Source organism: Gopherus evgoodei, chromosome 3 (genome assembly GCF_007399415.2).
Source record: "Gopherus evgoodei ecotype Sinaloan lineage chromosome 3, rGopEvg1_v1.p, whole genome shotgun sequence".
NCBI classification, from domain to species: domain Eukaryota; kingdom Metazoa; phylum Chordata; order Testudines; family Testudinidae; genus Gopherus; species Gopherus evgoodei.
Window position 1 is genome coordinate 37732001 of NC_044324.1, and position 22438 is coordinate 37754438.

At 44.7% G+C, this 22438-nt stretch overlaps 1 protein-coding gene across 14 annotated transcripts in view; it reads right to left on the bottom strand.

The window, feature by feature from the left end:
• LPIN1 (lipin 1) overlaps window positions 1-21923 on the bottom strand; it is a 78537-nt gene extending 56614 nt beyond the window's left edge. For 3 of the 14 annotated variants that reach the window (XM_030555412.1, XM_030555407.1, XM_030555410.1), the window contains exon 1: window positions 1136-1212. Coding sequence is in view for 2 of the 14 variants with exons in the window: in XM_030555404.1 (XP_030411264.1) it covers window positions 1527-1583 (57 nt within the window). In the remaining 12 variants the exon portion in view is untranslated. Of the gene's footprint in view, window positions 1-664; window positions 682-1135; window positions 1256-1526; window positions 1615-2370; window positions 2501-11357; window positions 11377-19155; window positions 19174-21905 lie in introns of those variants that run through there. The other 11 variants (XM_030555415.1, XM_030555402.1, XM_030555405.1 and 8 more) reach the window with 10 other exon arrangements.
• Between the last annotated feature and the right edge of the window lie 515 nt (window positions 21924-22438).

Here is a 22438-nt window from a genome sequence, read left to right on the forward strand (position 1 = left end):
AAGAAAAAAAATACAAAACAAAAACTAAAGTTCAGTTTTACACATAAAATTCCACTACCCTCTACCCAGCTTTCACTGTAACCTTAAATCTCTGCCTGGTCTGGTTATCCCTCTTTCCTGTTCCCCTCTCAGATAAAGCTGGGGTGTAGTCTAGTGATATTAATGTAGTATGTTTCTTCAGAAGATCTCAAAGGCAGGTAAATACATATGGGAAAAGTGAAACACAGAAGGGTGAAGTGACTTGCCCAAGGTCACACAGTTAGTCAGCAGCAGAGTTGGGAACAGACTCCACATCTCCTAACTCCTAGCTTCCTGCTCAGTTCACAGCTACCTTTAGGGGCGTAGGGTACACTTTTCCGAGAATAAACAACTGAAGAGAGAAACCCAGCTCTCTCCTTTCCTCTCATTTTTTACGGAGACAGGCAGGGAAAGACAATTTCTCATCCCAGCCTTTTGGGGATCTGGTGGGGCACTTTCTAAAGCCTAGCACTGATGGTTCCAGCAAGCCAATTTAAAATTAAATACCTAGATGAACCTGAAAATAGAATTTAGCTGGAGGAAAGTAAGCTATATCATTTATTCTCCAAAATTATTTTCACTTAAATTGTTACTAAAACCAGACTCGGAATTAAAAGAAAAAGCTGGTGCTCCAAGCAGTTCAGACCTTCCAAAGCATGGATCTGAATCCAAGCAGGTGAGAGAAGGGGCCCCCCAAGGTCATGGCACCGATGCCAGAGGAGAATGAAAAGCCTGCCTGGTGATGCCGGCTTGAAGCTCAGGACCTCAATGGGTACCTGTCACATACCCCAAAGCAGTTAAAAACCCAGCTCTTTCTTTCACATTGGCCCCCCTCCAAATCCTCCGTTTATTTTATAAACTCCCCAATTCCTCCTTTTATCATCAATTCTCTGCCTCTTCCCCCCAAAACAGAAAGCATCAACAGTTCCCAGGACCACAGGAAGGCAAAAACGCATCACACATACAACACCACCACCACGCCACACACACACCTCATTCTCCTCTAGGGCAAAGAATGAGGTAGGGAAGAATATCAAGCAGAAGCACTGTGTAAGCACCAAAGCTTGTCTCTTTCACCAACAGAAGTTAATCCAATAACTGATATTATCCACCTCACCGTATCTCTCTAAGAGGAAGCTCAGTTACTTACTGCCTTGTCCTGGGACTGGCCTTTGTGTGCAAACAGCTTGCTGCAGAGATGTCAGTTGACCTCACCAGCTGTCTGGTGCCCGCCCTAGAGGAGGGACCCACAGAATACAGACATGGGAAGGTGGGGGGACGAAAGGGGAATCGGGAGCGCCTCAGAACAGCAGCCTGCAGCATACACAGCAGCAGATCTATCAAGTGTCAGTCGCCTGAGGTTCTGAATGTCCCCAACACCCACTGCTGTATGCAGTGCAGATGTAGTCCTGTGGGTCCCAGGCTATTAAAGAGACAAGAGACTGAGCTCTGTGTGCTTGTCTCTCTGACTGACAGAAGTTGCTCCAACAAAAGATTCCCTCACTCACCTGGTCTCCCAAACACCCACTGACAGCAGCAGGAATTAAAGCAGCCCAGCATCTCATAGGAGGGACGCAGCATCACAGCGGATAAAGCATTTGGGGGCTGATCCAAAGCTCCCCGAAGTCAGTGACTCTTCTCATTGACTTAATGGGTTTTGGATCCGGCACTAGGTAAGGAAACTCTGCCTCCTTGAGGTTTTAATGTTCACTCGTTTTTGTAAATCTCATAATTCAGCGCAGACAGATCTTGGTGTGTGGGGTGCATTTCAAAGCTGCCTCCCCTGCTGGAAAAGTACTACAAAATTGAATGGATGGAGTCAATAGGGTTCATTAGAAATTTAACAGATGTCTACAGGCATTACTCTGAAATCCCATCCGTGGGATAATATCAGGGATGTCTTTGGCCAAGTATTTTATAATAAAAGTTACATTCTATGCCAACACTGGGCAGGGGGAGCAAATGCGGGACCTAATGTTATACATTGGCCAGACATAAAAGAGCTCAGGAGAGAAAAAGCCCAAATTACAATTCACCCTCAACTGACAGTCCTGGGGGAAAAAACAGCCAGCAAGCAAACAGACCAGGACATTACTTAAACGGGGCGTGGCTCAAGCTCTGTATCAGAAACCTGGGGGCACTTTACAGGGGTTTCTGAAAGGAGAGGCGTTCGCCTTTTGCAAATGCAGTTGCTCATCATATGGCGTCCCTGCCAACGTGACAGGATTAAGGGCCCAATCCTGCTGGTTTTACACCCACAGGACTAGCCTGGGGAATCACAAGAGAGAGAGTGGGAGAGAACATCTCTGGACCAACTTCTGTTCCCGAAAGAGGCATGATCTGGAGTGACACCTCGCTCTTCTGCGAATCAGGCACTTCTGTGCATGGAGCGGGATGCTGGGTGCTTCCTCCACCGAGAACTCCAGGGAGCTTCCTTTTGGGGGAAGCACCGTCACATGGCACGTCACTCGCGCTTGTCTCACACACCCATGGCTCGCCGAGGCCGCCGTCTGGAGTCCCCCTGGCGGGGCCCTCACCTCCCAGACTTGCCTCCGCCTCTTGTATTGTGACTCAGCACCAGGAGGCGGAGAGCTGAGGTGATCCCGCCGGCCAATCAGGAGGCTGCCTGGGCTCAGCCCAACACAGCTGGGTGGGAGGTGAGAAATCAGCCTGAAGTCGCCAGCGCCTGGAGCAGGGGGTTGGCTTGGAGTGTTGCTTGCGTGAGTTTTTGGTGCGGCGGGGATGTGTCATGTAAACGGTCTGTTCCCGAGCGGATATGAGAACGTCGGGGGGGCGGGGTATATAACCACTGGGGGCAGAGCTCAAACCCGAAATTGCAGCAAGTGGCGTGATTTAGAGTAAAAGAATTTTGCACAATTTCCGACTGCTTCAGCGAGGTAGTGTGGGGGGGAGGGGGTGTCCTTTGGCGATTCATGCTCTGTGATACATTGATCTCACCCGAGTAGCACTCACTAATAAAACCATGGCCAGGTCCTTTCCCCGTTTCCCAGGATGATCTCAGCTAGACACGTGCATCTATCCTAGCTATTATGGCACTTTTTGCCTCTGAGTCTCCACCTCCCTTCAGCGCGAGAGCTGCTCACAACCCCCCGGTGTGCTCCTTATCACCTCTGCTAAGTGCATCTCCATAGCTCTGTGATACGAAGGTGGAAGGAGTGGGCCACTGCTCAGAGGGAGGCACAGCAGAAACACAAGCTGCTAGGGAACAGGAGGAGCCAAACAGGCATGTTTGGGCAGAGAGGGAGTGAAGGGTCACTAAGGAGATTGCATATATAAGAGCAGAGGAAAGGAAAAGGGAGATGGAGACAGAGGAAAAGGAACTAGGAAATAGCAGTCAGCAGAGGAATACAGGATAGAATTTGCAGCATTCTTCTCTGTGTACCAAATACAGACTGTTTGCGTCATTAGGGACTTCAGGAATGTAACTTCCAAAGAGATCTTTTGAGGGGAAGAAGCTTGTGGGTAAAGCACAGGAGAGAGTGTCAGCAACCTGTGTTCTATTCCTGCAACTGCCACAAACTTCTCTGTGACTTTCAACAAGGCACTTACACTTCTTTGTGTCTCCATTTTCCCATCTGTGGAATGGGGACAGTGGCGGCTCCAGACCCCAGCACGCCAAGCGCCTGCTTGGGGCGGCAAGCCATGGGGGGCGCTCTGCCGGCACCGCGAGGGCGGCAGGCAGGCCACCTTCCATGGTTTGCCAGCGGAGGGTCCGCTGGCTTCGGTGGACCTCCCGAAGCTGGTGAACCAGCGCACCCTCCCCAGGCAAACTGCCGGAGTCAGCCTGCCTGCTGTGCTTGGGGCAGCAAAATCCCTAGAGCCACTCCTGAATGGGGATATTACTAATAGTTGCTGCAGAGAAGCCTGGTGAGGCTTAATTCATTAGTGTTTACAAAGTGCTCAAAGATCCTTGGAGAGAAAGCAAGATCACTTCAGGGTGTTATTTACAAGCTTACCGTAATGGGACTGAAGCGGGAAAGAATTCTGAACAGGAAGAACTCAGAAGTCTTCGAAGGCCTCTAGGAATGAGGTTCTCAAACTTCTACAAAGTGTAGATGACCTCATGGATCTCCTATTTATGATCATCCAAGAGACTTTCTTTCCCATTCATGATCAAACAACAGCTATGTGGCAATGACAACAGTTGCTTACATGGAGAAGTAATATCAGGGAAAAGATTAATGTATTGTAGGCTTTTTGTAATGCAGTTTATCAGCTGGTAATGAGGAAGAGAATCAGTACCACCTCCTGACCTGCCAACTCTATGTGGGTCACCACAAAGACCTTAGACCATCAGTGGACTACATCATTGATGTTCTAGGTGGAAAAGTATGGAATCTTAATGTGCATAAATCTTCCTGTGACACCACCAGGAGGGAATAGGTTCCAAGAGTACAGACCAGCTGAGCTAGTCATCCTTGAACGTAATCATTAGTATTCACATTGTCTGAGCAGTTGTGGGAGTATATACAAAAACAGTCCAAGTATCAAATCAGGTTATTTTTCATCATTTCCCCCCATATAAGATCTATTGTTCTTTTTGCTTAGGCCATAGTTTTCAGAGCTAGGAATAGTAATAAATAATAATAATATAATATCTAGTTCTTATATAGGGCTTTTCAACAATGGATTCCAAAGCACTTTACAAAGGATGTCAGTATTCTTATGCCCATTTTATAGACAGAGAAAACAGGTTCAGAGAGGTGAAGTGACTTGCCCAAAGTCATTTATCAGGCTACTGGCAGAACTGAGAAGAGAACCCAGTCTTGAGTTCCAGTCCAGTGTTCCATCCACTGGGCAACACTCCTTTCAGTTCCACCCCACCCAGACCAGATTTATCATCTTTATTTGTAAGAGATTATAAAGTAGAAGGTTTTAGCCTAATAGTGATTCACTCTCATTAACCCACTATTGTAACATATAACAGAGAGAAAGTGTAAGAGCACTGTACACTGAATTACTTATACATTCAAAGTAGGGGGTTGCTAACCATGGTAAACACATTTAAAGGAGGTTTTAGGGAGAATCCCAGATACTTAAGGTCTGTTACGGTAAGCTGGCTGTGATAGTATGCAAAGGAGAAATTAAAGGGGAAATGGAGCAATGAGGAAGAGAGTGTCCAGAGAGTAAGGAGAAGATAGACTATAACCATCCATACAGAGGCAATGACCAGAGTAAACAATGGTACATAGCAAAAGATAGCAGAGAAGAAGAAGAAAAGAAGGAGAAAAACAGTGTTGGAGAAGACATTAAACTGAAGAGAGAGGTTAGAGGCATTGTAGCACATGATACACGGATGGACATTTTGTAAAGGAGAGACAACTTTAGGTTTGAGGATGAAGAGGGCCACAATACCTTTGGTATTCTAGGGCCAGATTTCAAAGCTACTATGTAAGATATGCAGCTCCCTCTGCCAGAACAAAATACAGGCATGTGCAAAATTCACCTTCAAATAACTACTCAATATTGTTTCAATTTTTTCTTAGTTTTTCGGTTATTTTGGGAACACACCTGCCTGCTCTCTTCCCTAGGCCCTCCTCCAAAAAAAGGTTTCAAATTCTAATCCTTCCATCAGACTCATCATCTCTGGCAGCATGTCTTTCTCTTTCCTCTAATCCCTTCCCCCCTTTGTTAACCCTGAGGGAGTTGTGATGCTAGTGCTCATACAGCTCACCACCAAAGGTTAAATTGCTGGAGGTCACTGGACGCTGTGCAGCCTTCCAGACTCCCCTCAAACTCTTGTTTATTTCCTGCTCCTGCACTTCCCAAATTAAAACTATGGCACTGGTTATATCTTTGTTAAAAAACAAAATGAATCACAGTTCACACAAAGGAACAGCTAACAAGCTTATTCATTCAAGGGAAAAGCCCTAACAGTATCCTACTGCTCTCTAAAGTTAACTCTTAGTCCTTTTGGTTTTGTTTCCCACTCTTATCCAATGCTTTACCAATAGACAGTAGACATCCCAGGCCTTGAGATATACCAGTACATAATTCCAGCACTGTCATAGATGTGATTAGATTTTGGTCTGCACTCTGCTGTATCAGCATCTAGAATCTAATCCGGGAATCTCAAACTCAATTTACCTTAGGGCCAGTGCCAGTACTCAAATCCTCCCAGCAGGCCAATGTCACTCACACCTCCTAGAACCCGCCCCCCAAAAAACTCCATCCCTCACCTGCCTAAGGCTGTGGGACAGAGTTTGGGTGAGGGAGGAGGTCTTGTGTAGGGGATTGGGGTGCAGGCTCTGGGAAGGAGTTTGGGGGCAAGAGGTGGTGTGTGGGGAGGGCATGCAGGCTCTGGGAGGGGATTAGGGGTGCAGCGCTTACCTGGGGCTCCAAGGTGGGGCGGGCTGGGGGGGGGTCGTGTGATTCTGCCACCAGGCACTGCCCCCGTAGCGTCCCATTGGCCGAGGGGGCACCCAGGGCGGGGGCAGCACATGGAGGCACAGCCCTGCCGTGCTCCTGGGCCGCAGGGAGGGGCCGGCAGCCACTGGAGCGAGCAGGCAGATGCCGCTCATATCCACTGTGCTGCCGGGACCCCTGAGGGGGGAGCACCTGGAGTGGCAGGTGGGGCCAAGGGAAGAGACCCAGCCCCAAAACTGCTGGAGTCCCACGTGCCACGTTGGGAGGCTCAAGGGCCGCAAATGGCTCACGGGCCAGGAGTGTGAGACCCTTGATCTAATCCATTATTGGCCTGTCTTTGAGTGGATGGACATCGTGCAGCTCCTCTATGCCTTGGGGTCTGTGATTGCTGCTAGTCTTCCAATCCTGTAGCTCCCACGGGGATGGAGTGCAGCAAAACTTCTGCCCTTCCATGATTTCAATTCACTGCTCCTTTTTGCTACACACCATTGTTTACTCTCTTCATCGTCTCTGTATGACCTCTTATCCTCCATGTCTTCCTTACTCTCTGTGCTCTCTCTCTTCCTTGTTGCTCTATTTCTCTTTAATTTCCAGAATTCTAGCTTTGGGAATTATGGAGTTATGTGCTCAAATATTTAACATGTCTAGCCATATGCTGCTTGGCCTGGGATAACCTAACTGTGATTTCACTTTTTTAAACATGGGCCAACCATTATACCATCATGATGATGTGCTCTGTATTATTTGCACTTCCTACTCTTTAGAGAAAATAAAGTCTTGATTCAAATATAATACTGTAGATACAGCCAAGTGCTGCAAAGCAGCTCTAAATTTACATTAACAGCACAACAGCATCCTGGTTCTTCATCCTACTGTTTTCTGTTCTTTTTGACAGTCCCTTGTCCTAGTTGTTCTGGACTTTTCAGGCTACCCCCATGGGACAAATTCTCCAGTAACTTAGGGTCAGATTCTGATGCCCTTACTCGTGTTGCATAATACCTTATTGTACAAGTAGTCCCACTTGTTTCAGTAAGATTGCATGAGATTTGCTACCTGTTTGAGTGAGAGTATACGAATCTGGCCCTTGGACCACAGACAACCCATTGCTCGACAGTAAATCAGCACATAGTTGGAACTGTAATACTGCTGTTTCCCAAGAGTTATGGTTGAAGAGAATAAGAGTGGTAGTGACATTGGTTTGTGTCCCAGGATTTTAATCTGAATTCCCCTCACCACAACATTAAAAGAGGGTTCACATTAAAGATACTGATGTTGGCCCATCTCTTGTTCCGACAGTAAAGCTGTTACAATTTTTATGGGCACAAGCAAGGTTAGGAACACTCAGTCACAGATTCCTACATGGCAATAACCATATTCATTTACAGGGAGATGTCAAAAGTTTGGATCCAAACCTGGGTCACTAGACTTTCCTGGAAGGCGAGCAAAATCCCAACTCAAATTAGAAGACTCTAATTTATAAATCAATAATTCCTAGCATTCCTCCCCCCGAAGCCAGAGCTTGTCTTTCAGTACAAGAGTCTCTAGCTATGCATGTATTTCCACGTTACTTTTAATATGCATACTGTACATGCATTATTTCCATTCACTACACAGGGATGCGTGGCACTTCAGCGAATTTAAAATGAATTCATAGCCAAAGATGGAACTAGAATCTGGGACTAACCTCCTCTATCACTTAGACCAGAATATAAATCCAAAATAGATAAGCTGATGTCAGTGTATATGGTTGCTCTAGTTTTACATTGATCTAAGCATGCAAGAAGAATTAGGCCATGGACTGCAGATTTTCTAGACAAATGCTCCGTCAATTGGGGGTGGGGGGAAAAAGAGAACAGTTCGTCTAACTCAGACAGGTTCAAGAGCAATTATCTAATATCAGATTCTGTCCCTCATTTGACTTAGTTCACAGCAGCACCTGTCGCTGCAGTATGTGCATCTTGTCATTTAATTTGCTTCTCAAATGTCTTATTTATTCACAGACTCTGTAGAAACATGTTTCAGTACAAGCTATTTAATTTTGCTGGCTTCTAAAATGTTTTTCCATCCTTTCTTTAGTGCCTTGTTATCAATTTTAGTCCCCTATCCTTACAAAACTATTGCTTTGTGGATCTAGTCCTATTACCATTGATTCCAATTTCAGCTGGCTGGAGCCCTGAATAGTAAACAGCTTGCTTAAAGAAAAAATAAATAAAAAAAATTAGCCCTACCCTATCTTAATACAGTATTATCTTTTTACCTTATTCCCTAGGAAACTATCTAGTCTTCTGTGTTGTGTCTAAATTGTCAAATACTAAAGCAGCTGATACCAGCCTAAACCAACACTCAGATCTGGTTTGTCTTTGAGATCCAGGCACTCCGTGAATTTTAGCTTTCTGACATTGTTTTCCATATAGAAACAAATCTTACATTGTGCATTACAGTCTCATAGCCTGCTTCATCGGAGATGCATTAGACCAGGCTCTTCTGTCATCCTCGCTTCTCTGGTCCCCCATATTGTCCCTATGTCCTATGAAGAGCTCACTGTTGAGAGGTGTGATTGTGACATCACCCTCAGGGGGACCATATCATCATCAGAAATATTGTAAGTCAGGGTGATAGGTGGGGAGAAGAAGAGTCAAGATAAAAAGGGAAGAGAAGCACAGTTGATCAAATTAAAAATTGTAGTTACTTTCCCAGGAGCTGTTAAAATTGGAGTTAGCTACAGGACCAGAGCTAGATAATGTGTACTGTGATAAACTCAAGACAGACAGCTGCAAGGGAGGGGTAGGAATCAGTCCCAGAGGGGTAAAAGGCCCTCCTCCTTATCAACTGAGAGGCAACCACAGGTCAATCACGTTCAGCTGTGAAAGGGTTACCAAGTAGCAAATTAGAATCAGCTGAGGGAGAGCTACCTGTGGTTAATTAGGATCAGCTGATTCCAACTTGGGGCTGCCTGAGACCTTTTTAAACCCTTCCCTGGGAAGAAGGAAGGGGGGGAAGAGTGGAGAGAGAGGGAGCCCTGCTCCCAGAGCAGCAAAACAGCGAGACTCACCAGGAGGGGAGGCAGTACTCTCTCCCACAAGGGAGTAAGAATACGCTAAACAGGACTGGTGGAGATATGGGGAGCAGACTTCCCCTGTGTCCCAAGGGGGACCGCATTACCCAAGCCTGTCTCACCAGGGCTAAAAGCAGCAGAGGCTGAGGAGACTGAGAAGGTGCCTTGCCACAGTACACAACAGAATACTCCACTACAATGATACTAAACTTATCTCATTTTACTCCCTTGTGGCTCATATTTCAGAACAATATGCAGCAGACAGCACAGAGATTGTAGCCCATATATAGAGGATGGGGGACACTATCCTGGGAAGCAGTGACTCTGAAAAAGATTTGGGAGTCGTGGTGGATAATCAGCTGAACATGAACTCCCAGTGTGATGCTGTGACCAAAAGGACTAATGCAAACCATGGATGCATAAAGTGGGGAATCTCGAGTAGAGAATATTTGTATTTGGCACTAGTGCCACTGGCATATTATGTCCAGTTCTGATGTCCACAATTCAAGAAATGTTGAAAAATTGGAGATGCTTGGGAGAAGAGTCAAAGAGTGGTAAAGAATTAGAAAACATGCGTTATATTGATAGACTCAAGGAGTTTGATCTATGTGACTTAACAGAGAATGTTAAGGGATGAGTTGATCACAGTTTAAAATTACCTATATAGAAAAATATTTGATAATGGGTTTTCCAATCTAGCAGATAAAAGTGTAACAAGATCCAGTGAAAGCAAGTTGAAGCTAAACAAATTCAGATTGGAAATAAGATATCAATTTTAACAGTGCAGATAATTAATCGTTGGAATAGTTTAGCCAAAGTTGTGGTGGATTCTATATCATTAGTAATTTTTTAATTAAGACTAGATGTATTTCTAAAAGATATGCTGTAGTTCAAAAAGGAATTATTTCAGGGAAGTTCTGTGGCTTGTGTTACACAGGAGGTCAGGCTAGACAATCACTGTGGTCCCTTCTGGCATTAGAATTTAGGATAACCAAATTTGATTTTGCACTGTATGATGAGGGATTTTCCCTCCTTTTCTTGCCCTTGCAAAATCGTTCCACAAAAATTACATACAAGGAGGCTAATGGGCCACTTGAGAAGTTACCTGCTCAGAAAGTTACATGACTTGAATCTACAGGTTCTCAGAGGAAAGATTCTGAATCTCTTCACCCATGTCCCTCAGCTTAGACTGTCATGCAAATCTCATTGGATCATTTATCCCTAGCATCCTGAAAGAGGTTTCACTCCAAGACATTTCTTTAAAAGCACTGTGCTCCAGCATATTTGATTGCTGGAACAGGAAAACAGTTAAATTTTTACTTCTTTGGTCCACAGATTACCAAAGGGAATGTTTAAATTAGAAATGAAAGGCTATAAATCAACACTGATGTAATTCCACTTGCATCAGTGGAGCTGCACCATGGATGAACTGGGTCTCAGCACTGTAAGTAATAATGCCCAAGTTACACAAGTGGAAGCTGAACGCTTACAAACGCTTTCTGAGTCTTGATAAAAGTCAATGTATTGCATTGCTCTGCATTGTTCTCTTCAACCATAGCCCAAATATTCCTGAGCTCATAAGTCCAGTGGCATGTCTGCTCAGACAAAATACCTATTGACAGCTACAGAGGTTTTCAGGAATGCAAGATCAGATCCATTGGGTACATATCTAGCAATGTCATCTCAGTCCTCTTTTAGGAAACAATGTGGCATCTTCCACAAATGCTGTCCTGGCCAAACAAAATAAAGGAAGATTCTCTCACAGGTGTTAACCCCACACATGAGAAGTGAAGCATATGCCCGAGTATAGTACATTTTGAAAGCACAGCATAGCAAATCAAAAATAAAACAAAATTAATACTGTTCATTAAACCAGCTACAAGGAAATGGTACAAACCTTTCTTTGGGGGCCTTCGGGGTTAGACAAAGAGCCACTATACTCCGAGGAGCATAGTATTTGCTTTACTCTTCCCATGTCTCCTCCTGACTCTTGAATAATGGGTTTAATCCTGGAGGGCAAGTAATATTTGAGAACGGATTCCCCTGAGAACATTGCTTCTTTTATCTCTCTCATGCCCTCAATTTCACTGGGCAGTTCTGCTGCTGACACTGAATTAACCTACCCAGTAGCTTCTAATATTTTGTTTAGCTGACTGACAAATAGTTTCTGGCACCTGTGCATGGTTTGTTCACTGTTTTAAATCATCATTATGTAAAACAATACCCCTTTTCAACACTTTTTAGTAGTAGGCAAGAGTTTAACAGCAGTAGCCAATTTAAGATAATACGTAGGGCTTTTGTATATTCAATCTTTTCTTCTATTGTAATTGGCTGTGTATTGTTAAGGATTTAGCAGTGCTCCCACTGAAGTCAATGGTAAAACTCCAATGGGACTTTCAAATGACTTCCCTGAGTTTTACAATCTAAGACTCCCAGTCTTGTGTGCCTTTCGCTCTAACACTAGCATTCCTTAGCTTCTTAATGCAGTCGAGTATACAGTATACATGCTAAGTGTAGTGGTATCTAAGGCTTCATCTACACTACGCGTTTAAACCGATTTTAGGAGCGTTAAACTGATTTAACGCTATACCCGTCCACACTACGAGGCCCTTTATATCGATATACAGGGCTCTTTAAACCGATTTCTGTACCCCTCCCCGGCGAGAGGAGTAGCGCTAAAATCAGTATTACCATATCGGATTAGGGTTAGTGTGGCAGCAAATCAACGGTATTGGCCTCTGGGTGGTATCCCACAGTGCACCACTGTGACCACTCTGGACAGCAATCTGACCTCAGATGCAGTGGCCAGGTAAACAGGAAAAGCCCCGCGAAATTTTGATTTTCATTTCCTGTTTGCCCAGCGTGGAGCTCTGATCAGCACGGGTGGCAATGCAGTCCCAAATCCAAAAAGAGCTCCAGCATGGACCGTACGGGAGATACTGGATCTGATCGCTGTATGGGGAAACAAATCTGTTCTATCAAAGCTCCGATACAAAAGACAAAATGCCAAAGCGTTTGAAAAAAAAATCTACAGGCTACACAGTGTGGTGTGACAAGCGTAAAGGGAAGCCAGAAACTCAAATGGATGCTCATGGAGGGAGGAAGGGGGTACCGAGGACTCCAGCTATCCCACAGTCCCCAGCAGTCTCCGAAAAGTATTTGCATTCTTGGCTGAGCTCCCAAAGCGTGTAGGTTCAAACACATTGTCCGGCATGGTTCAGGGAATAGATCGTCAATTTACTCCCCCCCCTCAGGTGAAAGAAAAGGGAAAGAAATTGTTTCTTGACTTCTTTCAGTGTCACCCTATGTCTACTGAATGCTGTCGGTAGAAACTATGCTGCAGCAGTGAAGAGCAGTATCCATTCCTTTCCCCTGCCCGGTGGCAGGTGGTGCAGTAGGACTAGTAACCGTCCTTATTATCAACCCATGAGTGCTCCTGGCTGGCTTCAGGTGAGGCTGGCCGGGGGCACCTGGGTGAAAATAGGAATGATTCTCGGTCATTCCCAGTAGATGGTACAGAACGGCTGGTAACCGTCCTCATCATAACTGGGGGCTGAGCTCCATCAGCCCCCTCCCTTTCCCGTGTAAAGAAAAGATTCTGTCCTGCCTGGACTATCATAGCAGCAGCATGCTAGGCTCCTGTCCCCCGCACAGCTTAGTGTCCTGCCTGGACTATCATAGCACCGGGAGGCTGCCTCCCCCTCATTTTATCTCACTAACAAGTCATTGTTTCTTATTCCTTCATTCTTTATAACTTCATGACACAAATGGGGGGGACGCTGCCACGGTAGCCCAGGAAGGTTGGGGGAGGAGGGAAGCAACTGGTAGGGTTGTTGCAGGGGCACCCCCATGAATGGCATGTAGCTCATCATTTCTGCGGGATCTGACACGGAGCAGCTGTGCTCTCTGATACACTGGTTCTCTAGTACACTTGCCTCATATTCTAGGCAGGACTGACTCTATTTTTAGAAACCATGAAGGATTGACTTGGGGAGTCATTCCCAGTTTTGCCTTTGCGCCCCCGGCCGATCTCAGCCAGGGGCACCCATGATAGCAGCAGACAGCACAGAAGGACAGATAACTGTCATCTCATTGCCAATTTACACCAGCAGCAGACAGTACAGAACGACTGATAACCATCTCTGCTATCATGCAAAAGAAAATGAATGCTGCTGTGTAGCGCTGGAGTAACGCGTCTGTCAGCGGCATCCAGTACACATACAGTGACTGTAAAAAAAAAAAAGCTGAACGGGCTCCATGGTTGCCGTGCTATGGCGTCTGCCAGGGCAAACCAGGGAAAAAGGGCAAGAAACGATTGTCTGCCGTTGTTTTCCCGAAGGAAGGAATGACTGACAACATTTACCCAGAACCACCCACGACAATGATTTTTGCCCCATCAGCCACTGGGCTCTCAACCCAGAATTCTAAGGGGCGGGGGAAACTGCGGGAACTATAGGATAGCTACGGAATAGCTACCCACAGTGCAATGCTCCGGAAATCGACACTAGCCTCGGACCATGGACGCACACCGCCGAATTAATGTGCTTGGTGTGGCAGCATGCACTCGACTTTATACAATCTGTTTTATAAAACCGGTTTATGTAAAATCGGAATAATCCCATAGTGTAGACGTACCCTAAGAGAGTGACTTGGCTCTGTCCATTGCTTGCCCATGTCTGGGCAAAGCAAGCTCTTTTCTTCTACAACAGACATCTAATTAGCTTGACACAGGTGCTTTTATTATCCTGCCATCTAAGGGGCTAGGAAAGGGCAGCAGGATTATTGAGCCTCTTGAAGATTCCTACGGTTTGTGAAGAGACCTGATGGAGAAGGGAAGACAAACCCTTGTCCAGGGAAGAATTCTGAGATGTGACTTTCATGCAGTTTTCCTCATTCTCAGCCCTCTTTTATGACTTTTATTGTGAGAGCGGGTGGCAGTCTGGCCCTCTGTCATTTGTGCGTGGTTTCACATTTCCCTCACTCAAAAACATCTGAGGAAATTTTGCTCAATCGAAAATAAATAAGTAAATATCCATGCACATCCCTCAGGGCATGAGACTAAACATGAGAGATTTTAACTCCAAAGAAAAGTCTGCTTCATTCCCTGCCCCAGCACAGGGGAAAAGATTAGGTAGCTTGAAGCTTCCCTCTTCAGTGGATGTAGGGGTCAATGCACTCATTGGTGTAGACTAGGGAAATTCTGACTCTTGTTTCAATGGGGGTTTGCGGAAGCACAGAATATCCAGGTTGCAGATCTGCTCTGGCCACAGCCTCTCCTAGCCCAAATCTGCCCACTCCCTCCTATAGTCTGGCATCATTCCCATACTCATCCCCTAAACGCAGGGATAAGGAGGTGGTACAGAGCTGTCATAACTGGCTTCTGCAGCTGGGTATAGATTAGAAGTTGATCTAGTCCAATATCTTGTCATTGACAGTGTCAGAACCAGATGTTTCAGATGCTGTTGCAAGAAACCCTGCATTAGGGATACCGTAGAACCCCTATGTTACAAACTAATTGGAGTTTGAGGAGTTCATAAAAATCAAAAATTTTATAATGCTGAACATCTCAAAAGGACAGCAGGTCTGGTGCATAAGTTGCCGGATGGTGAACATCATTGCTTTCTTTGTCCTTCAAATCTTTGCCAAGCGATTTCCAATGCATTGAAGGTTTCAGAATGTGTAGGTATGTTGACTTCTTTATCAATATCACTTTCATTTTGTGATCTTCCCCCCCCCCGCCCCAATTGGGAAAAGTTGTTCATATAACTGGTCATTCGTAAGACTTGCGTCCATAAAAATCAAGATTCCACTCGTTCAGGGAAAGCCGCTGATGGGCCAGGCTGGTTTGTTTACTGGCCATGTCCACAGGTTTGGCTCATCACAGCTCCCACTGGCTGTTCCAGGCCAATGGGGGATGCGGGAAGCGGTACAGGCCAAGGGACGTGCTTACCAGCGCTTCCCACAGCAGCGATTGGCCTGGAGCAGTGAACCGCGGCCAGTGGGAGCCGCAATTGGCCAAACCTGCGGACGTGGCAGGTTGGTAAACTGGCCCGGCCTGCCAGGGGCTTTTCCTGAACAAGTGGCAGACCAGCTTTGAGAACCACTGTTCTACAGGCTATTTATCCATTGTGTGACAAAGTATTAGCATGAAAAATGAGCCTAGGCCTAAATATCTGGTCTTCTCTTTTTGGTCCTGCCTGAGATCAAAGCCTACTTCATCTTACTGTTCCTTAGGTCATTTAATAATCTAAGCTTTTCTAACAGCTAAGATAATTATCAGAATTATGCTGAACTCCTAGAAACAAGTCTACACATGGTTCAGACACAGAATTAGGTCATCCAAATCTCAGACATAGAACAATAGGTGGAGTCAACAGCACTTCACCAATTCTGAGGAATCAACTAAAATAAGAACACAACTAAAGACCTTTTTCTAATTTGTTCTCGTCCAGACATGTTCCATCTCCTGGTTTAGCAGCTGGAGAAAAGGTGGTTGGATAGAATGTAATACTGGGACACTGTCTATCAACTCTATCTAGTCTAAAAAGCATAGGTGGGGCAAGCCAGACATGGCTTTCTTCTTGCCGAAACCCCATTGTCATGTTTTGACTGTGGAAATCCAGCTGTTGATGCTAGACCACGGCTTGTAGGAATAGAGAATTTTACCCTTTTCTAGTTTGTGTTGCTCACGTGTGACTAGACTTGAGCAAAAAAAAATCTGAATTTTCACCACACTGGAAATTCCAGTATTTCAGCATTTGAATTGGGACAAAGTTTTTTTCACAGAACAAAACTTTCATAAAAATTTTAACATGGAAATATTTGATGCACTATGCCTCTTGGTCAGTTAGGGAGACTGTGTTGCACCATGGGAAATGTAATCTGGCCAGGGAGCCTGGCCCACAGGAAAGAAAGGGCCATCATATATTCAACAACTCCTATGAGGCAATGTGCCACCATAGAGAAATGCATTTTAATGTGGAATGGATTCTAAATGAAATGTTTGGGTCAGTTCACCAAACTGCAATATTTCAATTTAGGTCAAACTGACCCAAAACAAAATATCCTATATCAGTTTTCCCAGGTGAAATACAAAAAATCTGCAACATACAATTTTTTGCATGGAAAATTTCAATTTTGCAGAAACTGCATCTTCCATCAAAAATAATTGATGGAAAATTCCCAACCAGTTCTATTTGTGATAATACTGATACAATACCTCCTCATTATAATACTTGCCCAACTCTTAGAAACATGATTAAAAATAAGATTAAAAACACATAAGCCCTATAATTCACCCTCTGACTATACCTGTGAGAGCAAACAGCCAACCACACTCACCACAGACAAAGACATAACTGCTCCCAGAACCCTAAGATCAATATTGCAAACACAGGAGCGGCGCCAGGGTTTTTGGCACCCTAAGCGGGGGTCCTTCCGTGCTCCCGGTCGGCAGCAGCAATTCTGCGGCGGGGGGGTCCTTCTGCGCTCCCGGTCTTCGGGGCACTTCAGCGGCGGGTCCCGGAGTGAATGAAGGACCCGCTCCAGAATTGCCGAAGACCCAGAGCGCGGAAGGACCCCCTGCCGCCGAATTGCCGCCAAGAGCGGCAAAATGCCGTCCCCCCAAATCCTGGTGCCCTAGGCAACTGCCTAGGTCAGCTAAATGGAAGCGCCGACCCTGTGCAAACAACTCAACAGCTAGCAGTAAATCAGCAGCAGCATTCTAAACATGTACACAGGCAGAGTGACTGGAGAAGCTCAGTTGCTTTGATATGGATAAGCTTTAGACAGACAGTTACCCCACTAGGCCCTGCAGCCCTGCATCCACACAAAATCCCCTTTATCTCCATCCTGCTCCACAACAGATCCTCCTCCTCTCCTCAGCAAGCTCCTCTCCCCTCTAGTTCATTGGCATACAGAAAAGCTGCTCCTTCATCTAGAAACTTTTAGGGACATATCATTTCTTGCCAAGAGGGCCTCTTGATCTTTTTTCTGTCTCACAGCATATAATTTCCCACCCAGCCAGCTACCTGTCAGGCTCCCCAACTTCTTAGAGCCCTATCTAGAGTCTCCAAGGTCAGCATGGGAGAAGAGAAACCTTTTAGAGGACCATCTCCTCAGGTGAGAGGAGAAGAAGAGAGGCCTTCAGAGCTAGGGACACATCCTGAGGGAGACAGGAAGAAAGAAAAGAGTTCCCAGCTCAGAGACCTAGTCTCCTGGTTATGATGGGAGAAGAGAGTGGGAGAGGACTCAGGCTTTCAATCCCACAATGTATTAATTTAGAAGACCTATAGATGGCAGCTCATTGGTCTTTAAACCCCCTCATCACCCAGCATCTTCTGGAGAAGATAGTCCATAGTAAAGGGGCAATGTGCAGTCACTCTGTTCCAGGGAGAGAACTACAAAGGGCTATCCCCATTTTAGTCTCCAGGAACCCCTAGGAATTTTGGGACAGAGCAGTTGCTAGCGTCCAAGAACTGCAATTCTGCTTGCTGTACAATAAGGAAAAATGCTGTGCAATGAGGAAAAAGCTCTTTGTACCTTCCCCACAAGGATCAGGCATAATTGGCTGTGGATCTATTTATTTCAGTGCATAATTAAAAAGTAATTGCAAGCACTTGCATGTAAACACAAAAATAAAGAATATGTATGTCAACATTCGTAGTGAGGAAGTGATTACATGCAGGAAATAACAGAAAAAACAATCAACCACTGATGCCAATGAGTTTGAGGGTGTTTATTCTGATGTGCAAGCATTTTTCTCAGAAAGTACACTGGAATATTTACTTCAGTGGAACTATGCCAGGGAAGACTTCGGCTCTCTGTATGCCACAAACCTTCTGTTTAATCCTCACAAGTACATTTTATGTGATTCATTTACACTATGAACTAATTGAAGCTTATTAGAGACTTGTTTCCATTCCTCCTGCTCTTCCCTTGGTTCACAGGTAAATCTACCAGCCAGGAACAACTCTTTTCTCTTAAGCACCTTGATTTTAGAGATAGGTGCAAGATAAGCTTGTTTTAATATTACTTGCTTAGCACTGCCAGTGGGATCAGCACTGTACATCACATATAATTAAGAGTCTCTATCCTGAAAAGCTAACAATCTAAAAATGTTTGAGCCAGATTTTTAGTTCATTCAAATCAGCACAGTTCCATTGACATCAGTGGAGTTCTGCTGATTTACATCAGCTTAGGATCTGGCCCATTGTTTTGAATATTTTGTACAGGTTACTTAAAAAATGCATGTGTTTCTCTATTTAACACCACAGAGAAAACAATAAAAACAAGAAACAGATGCAGAAGTATCTAGCTCTGGAGCAGAACACCACAAAGGCCTTCTCAGAAAACAAAGAAAGAAAATACATTTAAAAGAACAAACAAACAAAACCCTACCCACAGGTAGCTCAGAGTCACGTAAGCATACATGACCACCTCTGAGCTACACTTTTGGTCACCCAGGTTTCCCCCCATCACACTCACATTCTGCAATACAGACATAAGAAAACAAAGCTTCCAAGGTACTCAGCATGGCGATAGCAGATGCCAGTCCCCTACAACCATACATGACAGCCCAGCTCCTTCCCAAAGTTTTCACTGAAATATTCTCCTGTGTAGATGGAATCATGTAATCAAATGTCCGCACAGGGACCTGGGCCAAATTACAATTTGACTAATTTAATTCTGTTTACCTTAACTCCCCTTGTGGATCCAATTGTATATTGTGTTCTTCCCTTCCTGTTCCAAGACATTGGGTAGGGCTGTGGTGTGCTTAAGCAGATGACAGGTCTCATTCCAGAAGCAGGTGCACTTTAGCGTACAAAGTGATTTTTGTGTCAAATATTTTGAGATCCTTTGTTTCCTAGAGCAGAGTGGGGTTTCCTAACCTCCTATGATTTCATTTTAATACAGCATTTAGAAGGCAGCTATTCTTAAAAGACCACTTCTCCCCTTCTGTTCCATTTTTCTATATGCAACATTCCAGTAGTACACAGGACAAAAGGTGGGGATCTACCTATACAGAACAGCAATGATACCAAAGAAAGAGGAAATCAAAATCTAACCCAGACAAACCATACATTCAAAATGTATTCCAATACTACAGAATCATAGAAATGGGCTGGAATGGACCTCGAGAAGTCATCAAGTCAAGCCCCCTGTGCTGAGGCAGGACCAAGTAAACTGTGACCATTCCTGACAGATGTTTGTCCAGCCTGTTCTTTAAAACCTCCAATGAGGATTCCAGTCTGTCTCCCTTGGAAGTCTATTCCAGAGCTTAACTACATTTATAGTTAGGAAGTTTTTCCAAACATCTAACCAAATCTCCCTTGCTGCAGATTAAGCCCATTACTTCCTGTTTTACCTACAACGGACATGGAGAACAATTAATCACTGTCCTTTTTATAACAGCCCTTTGCATATTTGAAGACTGTTATCAGGTATGTCTGCCCACGGTCTTCTTTTCTCAAAACTAAACATGCTTAGTTTTTTTTTAACCTTGCATCATTTTTGTTGCTCTCCTCTGGACTCACTCCAATTTGTCCAGATTGTAAGTGTGGTGCCCAGAACTGAACATGGTAGTCCAGGTGAGGCCTCACTAGTAGAGCCAGACAATTCCCTCCTGTGTCTTACCTACAACACTCTGTTAATACACTCCAGAATGATATTAGCCTTTTTTGCAACAGCATCATCTTGTTGACTCATCTTCAATTTGTCATCCACTATAACCCCCAGATCCTTTTCTGCGGTTCTACAACCTAGCCAGTTATTCCCCATTTTGTACTTGCATTTGATTTTTCCTTCCTAAGCAAAGAACTTCGCATTTGTCTTTATTGAATTCATCTTGTTGAATTTAGACCAATTCTCCAATTTATCAGGGTCATTTTTAATTCTAATCCTGTCCTGCAAAGTGCTTGCACCCCTCCCAGCTTCATGTCATCGGCAAATTAGGGGGAGAGATAGTTCAGTAGTTTGAGCATTGGCCTGCTAAACTTAGGGTTGTGAGTTTAATTTTAGGAGGCCACTTAGAGATCTGGGGCAAAATCAGTACTTGGTCCTGCTAGTGAAGGCAGGGGGCTGGACTCAATGACCTTTCAGGGTTCCTTCCAGTTCTATGAGATAGGTATATCTCCATTTATTAAATTTATTCTCCGCACTCCATTATCCAAGTCAATAATGAAAATATTGACTAGTACTAGACCTAGGACTGACCCCTGTGGGACCTCATTAGATATTCTCTCCCAGTTTGACAGCAAACCATAACTACACTTAGAGTACAGTGTTTCAGTGTACATAATAGCAGGAATACATTTTCCACACTTCTAGAACAAACAAATATGAGTGCATATCACAAGTGCAGGTGAGATTGTGTTGGAAAGTTCAGAATCTCATCAGGATGCAGATCCAAATTTTTCCAGAAACTTCACTTTTGGGGTGAAGAGGTTAGATCTGGAGCATTGTGATTCAAACTTTCTTTAGTTACAAGTAAACTGATTTCCAGAAGCTACAGTATCATCTGAGCTCTTTCCCTGACTGTTGTTCCGCAGGAGTTTTGGATTTCCAGGCCATAGCATTGTTTACCTAGCTCATCCACTGAGATGAAGGTCCAAATCTAACCCATTCCAGCTGTGGTCCACTTTTAGCTCTGTCTATTCCAGTCATCCACCTGTCCACAGCATCTTCATTCCATTATTAATCCCAGATTAAACATGTAGAGCTAAACTGTCAACTGCTGTGAATTGGCATCACCCCATTGAAATCCTGACCCCAATCTTTCCTGTCTAAACAAAAAGGCTGCTGGGCTATACAAGCCATCTGGCCTGCACAGAAGGTGCATCATGAGACAAAGATGAGTCAGCCACAACAACTGAGAGAGAGTTGTTCCCTAGTAGGTCTGTGTCATGGATTTCCCATATCAGATTTCAGACCATCCTCCCTCTAAGCTTCCTTCCCCTCCACCACAGTGAGACTATTTCCCAGAAGCATTTTATTTTTCTTAAGAAATATTCTAAAGACACTGACAGAATTCTTCTGTTGTTGCCTTGATCTTCCTCTTTTAATGCATCGCTCCTTGTAATGGCAATGCAATGGCGGCCCTAACCACGCCTGGGAAGTGGAACTCTCCCCACATCATCCCTGTTCAATGTTGATTCTATTCTCCTCTCTCAGGGCAAGTTCTTCAAAGCAGTTTCCTTGCTGCTGCCATTGTCCCCTTCTCTGGTAGTGACAACCACATTAGGAGATCACCCATTTCTTCACAGCCTCACCAATGGGCAGGGAGGTGTTGGTATTTCATGCAGACAGGTATGTTGGGATATGGGGAGTTGGGATAATGAAACCTGGGGCAAGGGCTGAATGTAGCCCTTTGCGTCTTACAGAGTCAGCCCTACTTGTAGGTACTACAATTAAAATAAATAGCGGTAAAAACTGAAATCACACTCACATTCAGGTTACAAGTCCAGACGTTTCGGATCCAGCCAGGATCCCTCATCAGTGGAACCTAAAAGCAAATAAACAAAGAAATGGTGAGAAATAAAACTTAGCAATTAAGATGGGTTGGCACATTCGTGCATCAACGAATTCCCTTTGGAGTCTCTCTGCTGTAAGACATGTCTCCTCCTGCTTCTTTCATGTGGTGTAAGACACCTATCTTGGCATCATGTCCATTATAACCTTTTAGCTAAATTGAAAATAAGTTTCAAGAACTTCTGCTTTTTTCCCCTCCTTGCTCTAGAAGTCCATTTTCGCAACCAGTGTGCAAAGGCACTGTGCCATCCAAATCAGGAGCCCAGGAGCACTGAACCTCTGGCTTGATCAGACTCTCTACTCTTCTGTAGAGTGCACTGGCCAGTGCAAAAGGTAGAGACTGGGGTGTGAACCCACATGCTTTGCTTCTCCATCCTGTTTGAGGACAATAGGGGACAGAGTCCTTCCTCCAAACCAGCCCATATTCACAGCCCTGGTGGAATATAGGGG